Source organism: Xiphophorus maculatus, chromosome 16, assembly GCF_002775205.1.
Source record: "Xiphophorus maculatus strain JP 163 A chromosome 16, X_maculatus-5.0-male, whole genome shotgun sequence".
Lineage (NCBI taxonomy): Eukaryota > Metazoa > Chordata > Actinopteri > Cyprinodontiformes > Poeciliidae > Xiphophorus > Xiphophorus maculatus.
In genome coordinates this window covers 13,977,462-13,992,905 of record NC_036458.1, presented here as the reverse complement: position 1 = coordinate 13,992,905, position 15,444 = coordinate 13,977,462, and the positions used below count along the sequence as shown (strand labels likewise).

At 42.7% G+C, this 15,444-nt stretch overlaps 1 protein-coding gene across 1 annotated transcript; it reads right to left on the bottom strand.

The window, feature by feature from the left end:
* Positions 1 to 454: 454 nt before the first annotated feature.
* Positions 455 to 14,899, bottom strand: srebf1 (sterol regulatory element binding transcription factor 1). The gene is made up of 19 exons (XM_005808733.3): positions 14,550 to 14,899; positions 12,039 to 12,596; positions 9,897 to 10,072; positions 9,666 to 9,806; positions 9,367 to 9,585; positions 9,066 to 9,180; positions 8,773 to 8,930; positions 8,439 to 8,655; positions 8,174 to 8,358; positions 7,829 to 8,090; positions 7,524 to 7,690; positions 7,255 to 7,423; positions 7,040 to 7,148; positions 6,783 to 6,892; positions 5,340 to 5,472; positions 5,018 to 5,183; positions 4,178 to 4,393; positions 3,199 to 3,310; positions 455 to 1,960 (listed from the first exon to the last, which is right to left on the bottom strand). Exons 1-19 carry the CDS (start codon positions 14,650 to 14,652, stop codon positions 1,740 to 1,742), a joined length of 3,537 nt encoding a protein of 1,178 aa, XP_005808790.1. The 5' UTR covers positions 14,653 to 14,899; the 3' UTR covers positions 455 to 1,739.
* Positions 14,900 to 15,444: the final 545 nt, after the last annotated feature.

Here is a 15,444-nt window from a genome sequence, read left to right as displayed (position 1 = left end):
ACTGAAGAAAATACCTGGACTAACGGCGCACGGCTAATTTATGATAAAATAAGGGGGCGGAGGGGAGAAGTAGCATGTTTTCCATTTCGTTTATGTCAAAGGTTTGAGATCATAAAACTTTTGGCATTTTTTTTTTAAGCATATTTTTCCCGTCTAAGGATAAATATTCACTGAGACTTTCTGGGAGTGTTTGGCCTTTGTTGTGTGCATTAAACACAACAAAAATCTGAAGAGTGTGCAATACAATTTTGAAACTGCTTAAAGGACCTAAAATGTCAAAACCTACAAAGTAAGTACATAGGAACATATGTCACTCTTCAAAAGAGGAAACACAAGAGATCATGTCATTTTAGTTTAATACATATCCAGTCAGAACAATTATTGAAGTTTAAACTATTAGTTAAATTTTCAAATTAAGAAGATTCACCAATAAATAAAAAAGCCGTAAGTTTTCTTTAAAAAAATTATTTAATATTTACATGCAAGGATGAAATAATAGAGAGGAAGGAGGAAAAAAACGTTAAATGTCAGCTATAAGACAATACCTTCCAACAAGGTTGCTACACAAGCTCTCTCCTCAGTTTTCACATGACCAACTATATATATAAAAAAAAACATATGTTAAATGGCAAGCATTTTGTTGAAACTTTTTACAAGCTTTTAAAAAAATCATCAGAAAATGATGTGGTCCACCTAGATTATGAGAAAAAGATATTTTCTTGTATGATAGTGTTACAAATGGGGAAAACCCCCTCGAATATTTCACTTTTTTTACGGCAACAAATGATCTTCAGAAATGTCAAAGCCATGTTATAGAAAATCGTTTTTGATTTCATAGGTTTACAAATGTCCAAGACCTAAAGAGTCAACCCCAGCTCAGATCTATGCAGTACAGTCCTGACTCGCCTAAACCTGGTCTAAGAATACTCGAGATGGATTCAGGGGGAGGAAATGAGCAAATATCACTCTGCATATGGAAAAAAAACAACAACAAAAAAAACCGCCTAATCAAAGTTCCTCCAGATTATAAATATGGTGTAAAATATGTACACAGCAAAAAACAAATACACAATAACTATGAAAATAATTTCATAAAGCCTTATTGTTATTGTTGTTTTCCATTAAGAGCAGCCTCAGGCTTAGTGCAGATAAGAGATTGAGGGGGGTTGAGCCAGATGATGACCTCAAACCTTTACAGTATGTGGAGAGGCTTTTCAGCACGCATGTCCACGATTAAACCATTGAGTTTGGTTACTTTTTATTTAATAATCCCCCCCCCCCCTTCCCTTCCCCATAAACAAAGAGACACCAAGACCCCCACACGCCTGGCTGTCCGATTTGGGGAGAAAAGGTGCATTTCTGCCAGGCGGTCAAGGAGAGGGGGAGGAGCTACACATCTCTGCTCCCACCTTCGGGAAGTGGTGGCTCCTCACTGTGGTCAGAGTGGGACACTGCAATCAATTCTCACAAGGGAGTTTGGCCTGATAGGAAAAATGATGCCTTGTGTTTTTTCACATTACTTCATAATTTAAAAAGAAACAGAGTGCATAAACTCTAAAAGTGCCTTAAGATGTGAGGCCGGGTAGGCAGGAGGAGCAACCTGTGAATTTCAATAGAGACTGGAAGGTTTCTGCGGAAGCAGGTCTTTTGTCCACCTGTTCCTGCGCGCGTTTGTACACAGGAGGTGTTTCAGTACACAGTGTCGGTGCCAGTCTCCCTCGCCCCACCTCTCCCTCGCTCTAGCTGCTGGTGACGGTGGTGCCGCTCCCCAGCTTTATGATCATCTGCTGGCAGTCGTGGAGCGTCCTCTTGTCGCCGAGCTTCTCCAGGGTGCGGGCTGCGTCGGCCAGCATGCCCACCCTCTGGCCCGGGGCCGACAGGAAGGAGGGAGGAAGGTAGCGGCAGGCCAGCATCACAGCCTCGGCCTGCTCCCGCTGGCCGGGCCGCGCCTCGCACTCCTCTGCACACAGAGAAACCAAACATCTGGTGAGCTATGGAGCTCAGGTCAACTATTTGGATTATGTGTGCTTTTATTTATTTATTTATTTTATTTTTTCCAACAACCACCATGACATTGACATATTTTATTGTGATTTATGTCACACAAATAGTAGTACATATAAATGTTAAGTGGGTACGTTCACTTAGCTCACAGTAAAATTCAACGACTTTTCAAGAATTTTAGAGGGAAGTTGTCAATCTTTTCTCGCACTACACTTTGGAGATAAAAGTGTACACTTTTTAGTTAATTTGTTAATACAAATTAACTAAAAAAATAGTTTTAATTAATCAATATATGACAATTTATTAATGTTAATATTTTTTATTATGGTATTCTACATTCTACAGCAGGGACAGGGTGAAGTAAAATATAACAAAATCTTATGTTTTGAAATGTCTCACACACACACACAACCTACACACCCAACTAATCTAAGAACAAAATTTTAATTTAACAAAAAGAAAATCCCCTAATTTGAATAATTTTGCCAAACTATAAAATAAGACAATCAATAACTTGTTGAGCCATTGGAAATAATAAATGTTGATTACATTGAAACAATCCAAACAAAAGTAATGTTAAGCTAAACGACCTTCCTGCTCAAATTAAATGCTTCATAGGAACACAGGTCAATAAAGAAACATACAAAGAAATTCACAAAAAAGTGTTCTCCTTAAGCTTTCTGGCATTTAGCAAATAGAAATAACTTTGGTAACTCTAACCGACCTAAAACATGAAATGTTTCATCTGATTCAACTTCAGACAGTGAGAAGAAATGTATCTGCGTCTTTTATTATGTGTATGAAAATATCTGGTTTCAGCTGTAGACAACAGTTTCCACATGTAGGCTTTTAATCAACTATTAGATTGAACTTTATTGCAAAACTGTTAGGTTTATGTCAAGCACTTCAAGGACTTTCCAAACCTAGAAAACACCAAAAATGAAATTCAAGCATTTTCAACGATTTCAAGCACCCCGAGTCTGACATACGTTTGCATTCAGCCCCTTTTAGGTCCCTCAAAAAAAATCTTCTTTTTTTTTTAGACTTTTATCAGACAAAACAGACCAAGCCAACCCCCACACTGCAGATTCTCTGACCATAAAACATTCGTCTCGCCAAAAGTGTCCCGATTACTTGCACGGGTCAGATGACACCTAAAAACCCACTGAAGTCTCTCCATTGACACGAACGCACCTGTCTTGGCTCCAGGTGTTGCTCGGCGCCGCAGTGAGCGGTCCAGTAGCTGATGGGTTCTGGTGGGACTGGCCCCCGCCATCAGCCTGGCAGTGGCTTCGTGAAGGAACAACTGGAGAGAAGCAGAGGGCAGAGAGAGATCAGAGCCAAACAGGAGGAACAAGAGCGAGAGACGATGACTCACACCTAATGCTCAGCTCTACCTCAGAGAGTCTCTGTGAACAATGCTGCGACACACTTGCCTAAGGCTATGTGTGGGCGTGTGTGTTATGAGTGGAAGTGAGTAGAATTTTATTTTTTTTTTTACTGAGAATTGCTCCACAGACTCCCTGTAAACGATCAGCTTCAGTCAGAGCTGCTTTGGTTTGTGTTGCCGATTTAAATACGGGGTTTAAAATGCATGAGTTTGTGTTTAAATGAAGCAACAATGTGCTCACCATCTCTAGAGATTCATTACAATGGATTTTGTAACGACACAAAGCGTATTTATGTGTTGTTATAGAAGCCCTTTATTGGATAAGAAATCTGAAAAATCCAACCTTCAATTTGAGTACATTTATGCAGAAAGGCGAACAAAATTCTTGCAAAATTAAAAAAGGTTTTTATAGTTAAATAGAATGTCTAGAGTGGGAGTTTGCTGAACTGTAGTGGGACTATAGCTTTGATCAGATAGAACTAAGATCAGGTGGAATTAATGTGAAACAAAGGATACATATGTAGAGAAACACCTTATGCCCACTGATAGGTACGGTGAAGGATCTGTGATGCTGTGGGCCGGTTTCTCTTCCAAAGGAATGACCTTGTTAAAATGATGAAATCTTTAGCAGAGTTTTGATCCAAACCAACCGCGAAATGGTTTCACCAAACCCAAAATCAGCCTTTCTGACTGGCCACATCTTTACCACTGGTCACATAGCAATCGATCTGTTAAAGCAGTTTGTCAGCCACCTGGAAACACATGGGTAAAAATTGCACGTACTCTTCGCATTGCAGGTCTGAAGCTGTGTGCCAGCTTGCGCAGGGAGCAGAGGTCTTGCTGGAAGCCCTGAAGTTCTGGTGGCGACGCCTGATGAAGGCTGGCAGGACCGCTGGAGCCCACCAAGCCGGACCCTGTAGGACTCGTTCCTTGCTGCTGCAAGCGCCAGATGTTGGTCCTCAAAACCAGCAGGAGGTCGCACACCATTAACTCGACGACCTGTAGAAATATCGACCGGATTGGTTGAAGTACGCAAATAGGATGTGTGTTGGCATCATGAAAATGATACGAGAAATCGACCAGGTCACGAAAATGTGTTACCTAAAATATTTCATATTTTTAATGGTTGCTTTTGCCTTTCACATGTAGACTGAAAGGAAAACCTACAGAGATTTTATGAAGCAGAAACAAACCCTCCCTTCTCCTCCATCCTGTGTGTGTGTGTGATTGTGTGTTCTGCTGCTCTTGGTCCAGCTCTGTGTTGCACTGCAGGTACATTGCACTCTTAGGAGACACACATGCAATGCAACTACAATGCACTGCAGCTCTGGCCATAAACATACACACACACACACACACACAAACACAGCACAATCATTTTGTGCTGCCAATCCACCAGAATCACCATCTGGTAGAAACCACAGGGAGGGCCGCCACAGCGCCCCACAGAGGAACCGAGGAACTACTGCAGGGGGGAATCTGGAGATCTGAGGCCAGGTAAAAATCCTGCGGCTTTGTGTGCAAATAATATCCTAAAAGTATTTTTTTCTTCTGTTTTTTTTTTTTTGTATTCCACTGTAAGCTTTTAAAAGATAAATCAGCTCGACTCCAGCATGTGCGTACCTTGTCTAAGCTGGAGCTGTGGCAGTGCGGTCCCAGGTTGAGGCTGTCTCGGAGCAGGGCGCTGGCCTTGTCAGTGTGGCTCAGACTCAGCTGGCAGTTTTCTGGCTTGGACAGCAGAGCTCTGACTGCCCTGAATGTGTTGAGGCACGCTTTGGGCAGAAGACTCCTGCCAGAACCAGTGGCAAACCAGACAAAGGACACAGGTTAAAGCAGTGCAAGTGTGTGACGGTGGTCGTGTGTGTGGGCATGTGCGCGTGTGTGTGGAGCAGTAAAAGAAGGCCAAAGTTCCATAAAATCCTCTCGAATCGGACACAGAACTTACTCTGCGTTCTGCAGGCTGCGGGGCAGGTGCTCCACAGTTGGATAGAGCCTCTCTGCTGCAGCATCATCTCCTTGAAGCCAATTGATGATCACTATGGCAACCGAGGACCACCACTTAGAGTGGGGGTCGCAGCCTAGTGATTGGAGAAAAAAATTTAAAAAGTAAAAAAAATGAGACACCCTCCCATAGACATGCAATTATGCAAATATTCAAATCCCCCACTGGCTTTTTTTTTCCCCCACATTTAACATGCATCACAATACACAAAGACAGCTGCTGTCTATAGTCCTGAATCATTCTCTCTGAGTCCCACCTTGCACCCACAGCGAGATCTTTTAAGGAGGGTAATATATTCTGCTGCACACCCATGCAACCTCCACAAGCACATTTTAAAACACCGAGAGCATCCTCATGCTCTGCCAAGAAAAAGTTTCCGATTAAAAACCCCGGCACAGCCTCGCTTCCCTTCCTCCTTTCAAGGTGATCACAGATTTGACAGTGCTGAAGATAAATGAAGCAATCCGGCGTGCCTCCATTTTACCAGGTTCCCTTTTTTTAAATTTCTTTTTTTTTTTTTTTTAAGCTTAGATTAGTGGAGACGAAAGGAAGTGCTGTGGGAGTGAAAGTCAAGTGGAAATCAGACTATGTGATTTCTAAAGAGTATAAATGGACTTTGTCTGCTGGTTATTTGATTTAGTAAAAACACCCAGGTAATGACACAGCTGGGACATGTAAAGGCAAAATGAAGCGATGCATTAAAGGGTTCAATTAAAAGCCATTTCTCTGTCGTGATTTTCCAGGAATGTTAGAATTTGTAATTCTGATTTATCAATTGCTTGAATTATTGCAGAATGGAATAAAATTAGCCTTTACTGTCCCGCAAAGGGGAATCTGGATGTAAAGGTTCTCAAAAAAAGTTCTTAAAGTGTTTAAAAAAAAACAACACATAAAAAAAAGCTTAATAATAACAACAACAGCATAATCTACTGTACAAGACTGTAACATGAATACATACTGTGCAGTTATTAGGAATTAAAATGCTGCTATAGTAGAAAATAATAATAATGCTTGTTATAATTATTACTGTATTTCATGCATTTTCTGCTCAACATTCAGATAGGTTTAATTACTCAGTTATTATATTTTTATTATTACAGCATTATTATTTACAAAGGCGTGTTTTATTTATGCATTTTAAATATTTAATTTGATAGGTTTATTATTTATAAAGATGCTATTTTTAATTATTATTAATACTATTAATGTTAAAATCGACAAACATTTTTTTATCTTTTTTTTTAACGTGTGAATATTCCAAATGAATAATTAACTATGACAATCATCATCATTTACAGAAAGCAAAAACAGAAAGTTGTCATAATTACCATTATTTTCAAAAACTTTTGATCAAACTTTTAATATTCTAATAATTTTTTAACCTACCAGTGACTATAGCCATGTTGGAGACAATTGCAAAGGACTGGGATGTTGCACCGGCGGCATCAGACGCACTAATCAACAGCTGGAGGTACTCCAAGGCATCGGCGTACTCCCTGATAGCAGAGACCAGTCAATAGGTCAACAAGTGCTCCAACATTCTCATTTATTAGGAACTTTTTCACAATAGGGAAACTAGAAAAAATAATGAATACCGGTCAAAAACACAGAGAAATGTTTAAAAGCCCCCGGTGTTTTCTCACCCGTCAGCCTGGTTGGGACTCTTCTCTCCGTGTGGCTGGGCAACGCAGTAAAGAGCTTTTTCGAGGAGGTGTTCTCTGAAAGCCTGAGTCACCTGGGCCAGAGGGTCCACTGTAGGAACGCCAAGCCATTTCAATTATTTTAGAATAGCTTTCAGGGGAAATGGAAGACAATTCAAAGGACTAAATTAGGCTACATTAGGTAACTGGTGGCCTACCAGTGTTTCCAGCCTGGCTGTAGATGCTTTCTTTAGGCGTGCTGCGAATGGCCCAGTCCCCGTCCACGAAGAAGCGGTGGCCGAGAGGGTGACAGAGCCACTGCATGGCCGGAGGCACGCAGCCGCTGGACGACAGGCACGCCTGGCGGGCGCTGCTCAGGAACACACGCTGTCGGGAGAGAAGACGGAGCTTGGTTCAGTGAGGTTCGCTTTTTTTCAGTCGCTGAAGGCTTTGACTGATTAATATAAGCTTGGAAATGACGACTCACAGAGGTAAAATGGAGGATCCTTGGCAGGCTGGCTTTGACTCGTAGCGCTGCAGAGACGTAGACCTCAGCCAGACTGGCTACAGGCAGGCATGAGCCAGCACATTCTGCCAGGTTCACCGCACTTAAAGCCATGTGGACTGCTGACAGGTGGCTGCCGTTCAGCTTCCCTGCACAAACACACAAGAAAAGGTTCAGAACATCCAAATGTTTTCCTGTTATTGTAGATGATATTAGGATAGATCAAAAATGTTGTTTTAAGAAGTCAAATGCGATTAACATCAGCTAAGTTGTGGTGTTAAATCTACCTGTCATGTGAAGCTGATGCAGGCGGTGATAAACCAAGGCGGCATCACGACTGCTTTTACACGCATCCTCCTGCAGGGGGCGATCGCTGCGCAGACCTCCAGCCCTTGCGGCGAGCCAGCGGCCGACCCAGAGGCGCTGAAGGCAGAACCTCAGCAGGGACCAGAGCACTGCGCAGGCCAGGTCCAACTGGGAGGTGGGCAGGGGGCGACCCAGCGCCTTAAGACAGGTTCGTAAGTTATGACTGGCCTGAGCAAAATCCCCCTGAAGTGAAAGAAGACAGAAAAGCTAATGTAAGGCATGGATGAATCGTTATTCAAAAGGCTGATTTTACCAGACCATCTTACTCTGGCCAGGTCCAGGTCGGCCTGTTTGCGGTGTCTCCAGAACAGCACGGACGACCCTGAATGTGGACGGGTCACGGGCTCGCCGTAAACCAACAATCGGATCAGAACTCCTGACACCAGAATACCGTTCAGCAGCCACACCAATATGGTGGGGAGCATCCAATCCATCCAGCCCCAAGACTCATCTACAGACAGCATGGATACACTCAGTAATGAGCAAAAATAACTCCGGTAGACAACTGCTACAACGAACCAGCAGGTTTACCTGGAATATCTACACCCAAGACGCTTCTTCCGGCATGATGGGGGTTAATGTCTGCATTGTTTCCTGCAGAGCTGCTGCCGGATGAGCAGAGCAAAGCAGCCAGTGGGTTGAGGGAGAGGAAGAGGAAGGTAAAGGCGCACAACGCCATGCGGGAGCGGTCCAGCATGCCTCCGACCACGCCACCTGCTGCAGATTGGTCCAGCAAGCCTAAATTTGACTGCAGCAAAGGAAGATCCAGAAAAAGACAATTAGTGTAAATTTAACCTAAAATAAAAATTTACTGTCTCGCAACTTTCAAAATCGCTGCCTGGCAAATTAAATGTTCGCCACACACCTTTGTGTCCTCTCCCATGGGACTGTCAGGCTCCGAGTCACTGCTACAGCGCGAGAACGAGGTAGGGGAGCCGACGTCGGAGGCTGGCGGAGTGGGCAGCTCGTTCTTCACTTCTGCCTGAGTGTCCACCTCCATGGCAACCAGGTCTTTGAGAGACTCTTTGAAAGGAAGGAGAAAGCGATCACACAAAAAAAAAAGAACAGTCAGGAGTGTCGACCAACAGCTCAGAGGGCTTTAGCCTGGCTTAACAGCGCGCCGAAGAACACGGACAGGATGAGGGTTCAAATGCTCACTGTTCTTCTGAGCTGCCATTTTCAGAGCCATGTTCTCCTGTTTGAGCTTCTGATTCGTCTGCTGCAGGTAGCGGATGTAGTCGATGGCTTTCCTGAGGACAGCCGACTTGTTGAGCTAAAGAAGAGGAGGAATGTTACAGAAAACGCGCCGTGAATTTTCCAACTTTAAACACAGCACCTACACCAGTCAGTCATTACATTACCACCAGAACCAAGAACATCAAGCAAATACTTTGGTTTTATTACAATGAAATAGCATTGCAGCGTAGTATAGTAGAGCATAGAATAAACAGTTTCCAACCTTGGCTTCAGTGCCAGCGACAATATCTTTCAGCTCCAATATTTTATCGTTGATGGAGGAACGATAGCGTTTCTCGATGGCGTTGTGAGCGGTGCGCTTCTCCCCCTTGTGCGGCAGGCCTGACGGCTTGCCGGCGATGGCGATGCGGTTGATGGGAAGCTTTTCCGCATCCACCATCACAGGCACGGTGGTCAGGATGGTACCCCCACCCATAAAAGCCTGCAAATGGATAGAAATCAGTAAAGTTTTCTCAAATGTAAAATTCACAATTTACATTGACATCTGGCCTCTTCTGCTACCTGCAGGGATGTGCTCTGTACCGAGCTGGTGGTGGTCACTAGAGACGTAGGGGAGGCCATGGTTGTGACCATACAAGGGTCAGGCTTTAAAGTGGTGAGCAGCACGGATTCAGCCTTTATGAACTGGGGCTGCAGCAGCACCTGATGCAAACACACACAGACCAATGACCCATAAATAAGGCATCTTTTATCCAGTCCAGGAGCAATCAAGGAGCAGCTTCACACACTTACAGGTACTTGTTGTACTTGGGTTGTAATAGTCTGTGCTGGAGGGCTAGCTGAGGCAGCCAGGAGGGGGGAGGCAGTGGTCAGGCCTTGAAGCTGGGTCTGAATGGTCACTGGCTGGACACTTGGAGGCGAGGACGATAAGCTGGTGGCAGGAGAGCTCACGCTGCTGCGGCCGACGGCTGAAAAACAGGGACAGCACCGTTAAGCCAAGCAGGTTAAACTCGATAAAATATCTCTTTAATGCATTTTCTTTTTCAGATGAATTAATATGGGTATTTGCTGTATTTTTTATTGCAACTGAACTGCTGCAAATGTGGAACATCAACACTAGTAATCAAGCAAAGTCTAAAGGTGGCAAAGGTTTTGTGAAAAAGAGAATCGTGGAAGCAATTCAAATTCTAAAACTTTTATGTCTTTACACCTACTACAAAGTATTTATTGTAATCTTTTGTTATCGGTGTGTATCTTATCATTTCTTTAAAAAGCCTATCTTTTATTTCACTAAAAGAAAGGTGGCAAGTGAGTAAACTTTATTTATATAGCACCTTTCACAGACAAAAATCACAAAGTGCTGTAAAAAGTCCACGAAAAACAAGCCGAAGCAGCCGACAAAAACAATAAGAGGTGCATTTAACTAAAAGCTTCTCTAAATAAAAAAAAAGTGTCTTAAGCTGCTTTTCGAAGGATTCAACAGTTATAGACAACGCATCTATGAGTAACACCGTCTCCCAACAAACAACTAATTGATTTTAGTTGTAGTTTTCTAAAAATGTGTCACTTTAGCATAAGAATTATGCAAACTAGCATGAAGAATTGAAACAGTCGTGGATGAAAGTGGTCTAAAAATACTGATATACAAGCAGAAAGCAGAGGTTCGCCAACAGCTTTAAAACTTTTCTGTCATTAGTTGGGGTGGAAAGCAGTTGGAAAAAAATATCAGCTGAATGTCAGGCAAGAACAGTAGAACAGTTTGCTCAGAATAGACATTTATTATTTAGCAATCAGATCATCACTTTCTCTGGAAGGCTAACAGAAGTCAAATGAATGTAGAAAGTGATTCAACAAAAATCCCAAATCTAGACATTGCAAAACATGAAAGAAAAGCACCATTAAAGTAAAGTAATAGCCAGAAAAGCTAATTTGCTATCAGGGTATTGTAACAGATGAAGGACTTCAAGAGGCGACACAAGAAGCAAACCGTTTTCAGCCCTTTTGCCAATATCCTAACTAAGCTTATAATTTCATAAAACGATTTGTTAATAAGTGTGTAGACTGAAGATAACCTTTTACCTATTTAGAAATTTCAGTGAGTCATTCCATACCTCCTCTTATCACGTAAAATTGAGATAACGGTTTCATGTGCCAAATCGCACCAGGGTCAGAGACTTTAGCCATGTGGTAATAAAAAAAAGATAAAAAAGAACTATAAAAAAGAACTACATCATCCTAACCCCAGCAAACACCTCATAGTATCTCCTTCAATCAGTGAATCAGAGAGTTGCTTCTATGCTAAACTAATTATTGCGTATGCATGTATAATACACTACACAGTAGCTACTGCACTCTGCTGAACCTATATCTACAGAGGGTTTTGTGCAAACACAGAACTTTGATAATAGTTTTATTAATTTAGCCAGGGCTATTAGACAGAAATTAGTTGCAATATCCAAAGGCTTCTTTGTCGTCACACCTCAACATCTAATTAATGATTGTAGTAGAAGACACATGACAAATGTCAACATTATTAAAATGAACAAAACCTATTAAGCGGATATGAGCAAAGGATAAATTGACAGCACTCGAAGAGCTTATTGTGTAATTAAGCAGCGTTACAACACTAGTCATTATGAGCCAATAACACAGCAATTCGTACAGCACTCACTGAAATAAGCCCATACTAAGACACTGGTGACATAGGGACAACTTTTTTTCTTTAACTCATATTACGTCTATAGAGCAAATCAAAACATTGCGAACGTCAATTCATGATGGATATTAGACTGTGACACACAAAAAAAACGATCGTGGAACTGCACTTCAAAGTATCAGAACAATTTTTCCCTTACAGAGAATTTCTGATTTTCCAGCTTTTTCGAGCTACACGTCTTTCTCTTCGACACGTTCGTCACCTTGCAAAAGACTTACCCGTAAAGCTACTTTGGCTCTGAAAGTTGCTCTGGGCCTGAGGTTGTGCCTGGGGCTGAGGCGCAGTCTGAGGCGCAGGGGATGTGAAGAGTGTCTGTGTCGTGGAGCTGAACGCCGGATTTGGACCTGGCGAGCCGTGAGGGGACGCTGCTGCCTGCGCGGCGGCAGGCGGGCTGACGCTCGGCTGGGGCTGCTCCACCAGGGGCTGTCTGAGGCTCTGAGCCTGCTGGCTCGACGACGGTTGCTGCTGCCTCTGTGCGGAGCTGGGTACCTGAGCCAGGGGAGACTGCTGGAAGGTAGCAGGCTGGAAGGCCTTGTCCGGGGCCGAGGAGCTGCGGCTGATAGGCGGGCCCAACAGGGCGTCTAAGTGGGGGTTGCTGCTCAAGATGGAGGAAGTGGTGGTGGATGAAGGTGTGGGAGTGGTGGCAGGAGGTGAAGCAGAGGTGATGGTCTGGGACAAGGCATTCATCTCTTGGGTGGAAGGGCTCCCTGAGAAGGGAGTGGGATCAAAGAGTCCTCCAAACTCCATGTCCTGGTTGTTGATGAGCTGAAGCATGTCTGTAGAAGTGCAGAAAAACCAGAAAAAAATAGGAATGTTACCCATAAACCAGAAATAAACCTCATAATTACTCCATTAAAAGCTAAAAGGCATCTGTTAAAAATTGAAATACAAGTGTGATAAAAAGGTGAAACGGCAAAGTGACAGCTAAGAGGGCCCTGCAGATCAGAGGTTTAAAAGGCGTCTGGAGTGTGTCTACTCTCTGTCCTGGATCAGGTCCAGTGTAGCTATGGGAGACCGGTCCTGAACATTAATAGAGACCCCTCACACACTCAACATGAACTTCCTGGAACTGTTGCTACCAGGCAAACAGTACCACATCAAAAGCAGAACCTTCCAGACGGACGCACAGCTTTCTGCCTCAAGCGGTTTAAACGCCAAAGTGAAGTGAAGTATATGCGCTTCACCTTACCTGTGTCGTGTTTTTTCCATCTGCGTTTCTCTTTAATAGATTTTTTTACACTGGTGGAAATTTAGAGAAAATTCTGCCTTTTTTTTCTTTGCTAAATGATATGCAATTAATTGGTAGTATATCAGTCTGGGGCTGGTGGAGAACCTGGATGACTTGCAACCTTCTTTTGAGTCATTTTTGTATTCCAGAAAATAAGAATGTGCATTAATAAATCATATATCCAGCTGCTTGTATTTATTAAGCTTTTTTAAACCAAAGTACTGCTATTTAATTTGTAAATAGTCAATACCAAAGCTTCTAGTGATCATTGGATTTCCAAGGTATCACCGGTTTGAGAACTCAAACTCTCTCTTGACAAAGATAAAGTGTTCTTTGCATATATTGAAAATAATTTCCCACTTCTAGATTTGACTGGTAAAGTATAGAATAATCGCATCCCTGAGAAACGTAATCAATTACAAATGTATTGATGGAACCTGACTTAATGTCGTGTTTTGATTGTTGATTCTATGTTGCATTGTGTTTCTGTGTTTGATATGATGTAAAGCACTTTGAAATGCCTTGCTGCTGAAATGTGCTATACAAATAAAATTTTATTTGATTTTGATTTGATTTAAGAAACGCGCTACCGGGTGTATGTTGTGTCTGCTGTGCAACGCTGAAGCCTGAATGTATAAAAACCACTGTTGTGTATGAGGTGATCGCTCTTGACCAATCAGAGCGCGGCTCTCAGACTTGCTATGCCGATCAGACCAAGACAGCGAGCAGAGGGAGAGATGCTCGGTTTCCACTGGAGGTTACCTCCGTGCAGCGTCACCAGCGGGTTACAGTCGGTCAAATTTAGGAGAGCACGACCCAATACTGTTTACCCACACCCCGTTTATCATGTTACACTTTGGCTGTTCTCATAAAACACACATTGCAGAACGGTGGAAAAATCTTTAGGACACAGAAAATCTGGCATTATTGATAAAAAAAAAGCAGTTTTCCCCCTCCTTAAACTGTGGAACATCTCATAATTCACAAGGATTTAAGATAAAAGACATAACTAGGCGTAATAATGCAGAATGTCGTATTGCATTAGGGCAAAACCGTAAAAACTTGTTAATTCGTCCCAACTGAGGGAGCTGAACCCAGGAAGGAGGAATGAACGACAGTAACCTCTGTCGGTGAGGCACGCGGGGGGCGGGGCTCACTCACAACCGTTAGCAGCACATTAGCCTCACTTGCTAAAATTAGCAACAGAATAACCAATTTGTGCACATTTAAGTTATAGTAAAAACCACTTACAACCGAAGGGAAGCATTTTTAGAAAACTCACAAGCTAAATAGCTCATTCTAGCTATGTGTCTTATTAAAAACACACTATAAGCTGTTTGAGTCATTAAGTTTGTTTCTGCTGTTTGCTACAAAGTGCACAACACACATTACTAAAACAAAAAAAAAAACAGAGAAAAGTCCATGCAGTGCTTACTCTCGCAGCTCTTTAAACATGACTGACTTCACAGGTATCCATATAAATAAGTGTACAACTCCTTACCATCGATGTCGCTTAAGAGGACCGTGTCAATTTCACTTGGGTCGTTAAGAGACAGTGTTGGGTCCAGATCCAGCGAAGGATCGTCAAAAGATAGGCGGTTCATCTTCACTCTCGTCTGATTCTATGGACCACAGAATCGGCTCGACGCGCTACCTGATCTCAGGGAACTGGAGGGTCTTCTTACCGTTTACGTCCCTACATTTGATAAACTGTCGGATCCCAAGTCGACCTAAAACTTATCCAGGATGCGCTGTTTGCCGATACGTCAACTAAACTATACACACCAACCCGCCATGATCGCCGCTGGGAAACTTGTCAAACCGAGTCAGACACTGAGGCTCATTCAGCACCAACAGAGGAACCCACGCAACCCTGAAGACTGACAGGCGAGCCAGCCAATCAGCGAGCTTCTAGCAGATTCCCACGATTCTCATTATTGTTTTGATTGCTGAGCAAATTGATGAAACAATGTGGAGTGCATTTCAATCATTTTATGAGACTGTACAAGAGACGTTATGGTTATTAATTTGTGATGAACACGACACAATACTCTACCGTATTCATTATTAATCCAATGACAAGAAATAACTGAAAACGCCAACTAAAACAATACTGTGCTATGTATTGATATACATTCTAATATTCAATTCAGTAATGTTTACTCCATCTTAAATTATGATAACAAATTATTAATATTGGAGCCAGCAGCGTGCATTTGTTTATTATGGGCCTGTTGCGAAACAACCAATCAAAATCCCATGTGGGCGGGAGCTGCCGGTAGTTAAGTTTGTCTGACCGGAATCAGCACCTCCTGCTGTAGAACCAGCGAAATTGTCCAATGAGAAGCTGAGAATCGGAGTGGGGTGATTCGACGTCACAGCTCTGAATCTGAGCG

What these genes read in the sequence shown, in the direction of transcription:
- srebf1 (XM_005808733.3), bottom strand. Translation starts at nt 14,652, where the DNA reads ATGAACCGCCTATCTTTTGACGATCCTTCGCTGGATCTGGACCCAACA. An exon ending in TCGCTGGCACTGAAGCCAAG is followed by an intron (nt 9,181 to 9,366) that starts GTTGGAAACTGT and finishes CCTCTTCTTTAG; the next exon opens with CTCAACAAGTCGGCTGTCCT. An exon ending in TCAGACCTGCAATGCGAAGA is followed by an intron (nt 3,311 to 4,177) that starts GTACGTGCAATT and finishes GCTTCTCTCCAG; the next exon opens with TTGTTCCTTCACGAAGCCAC.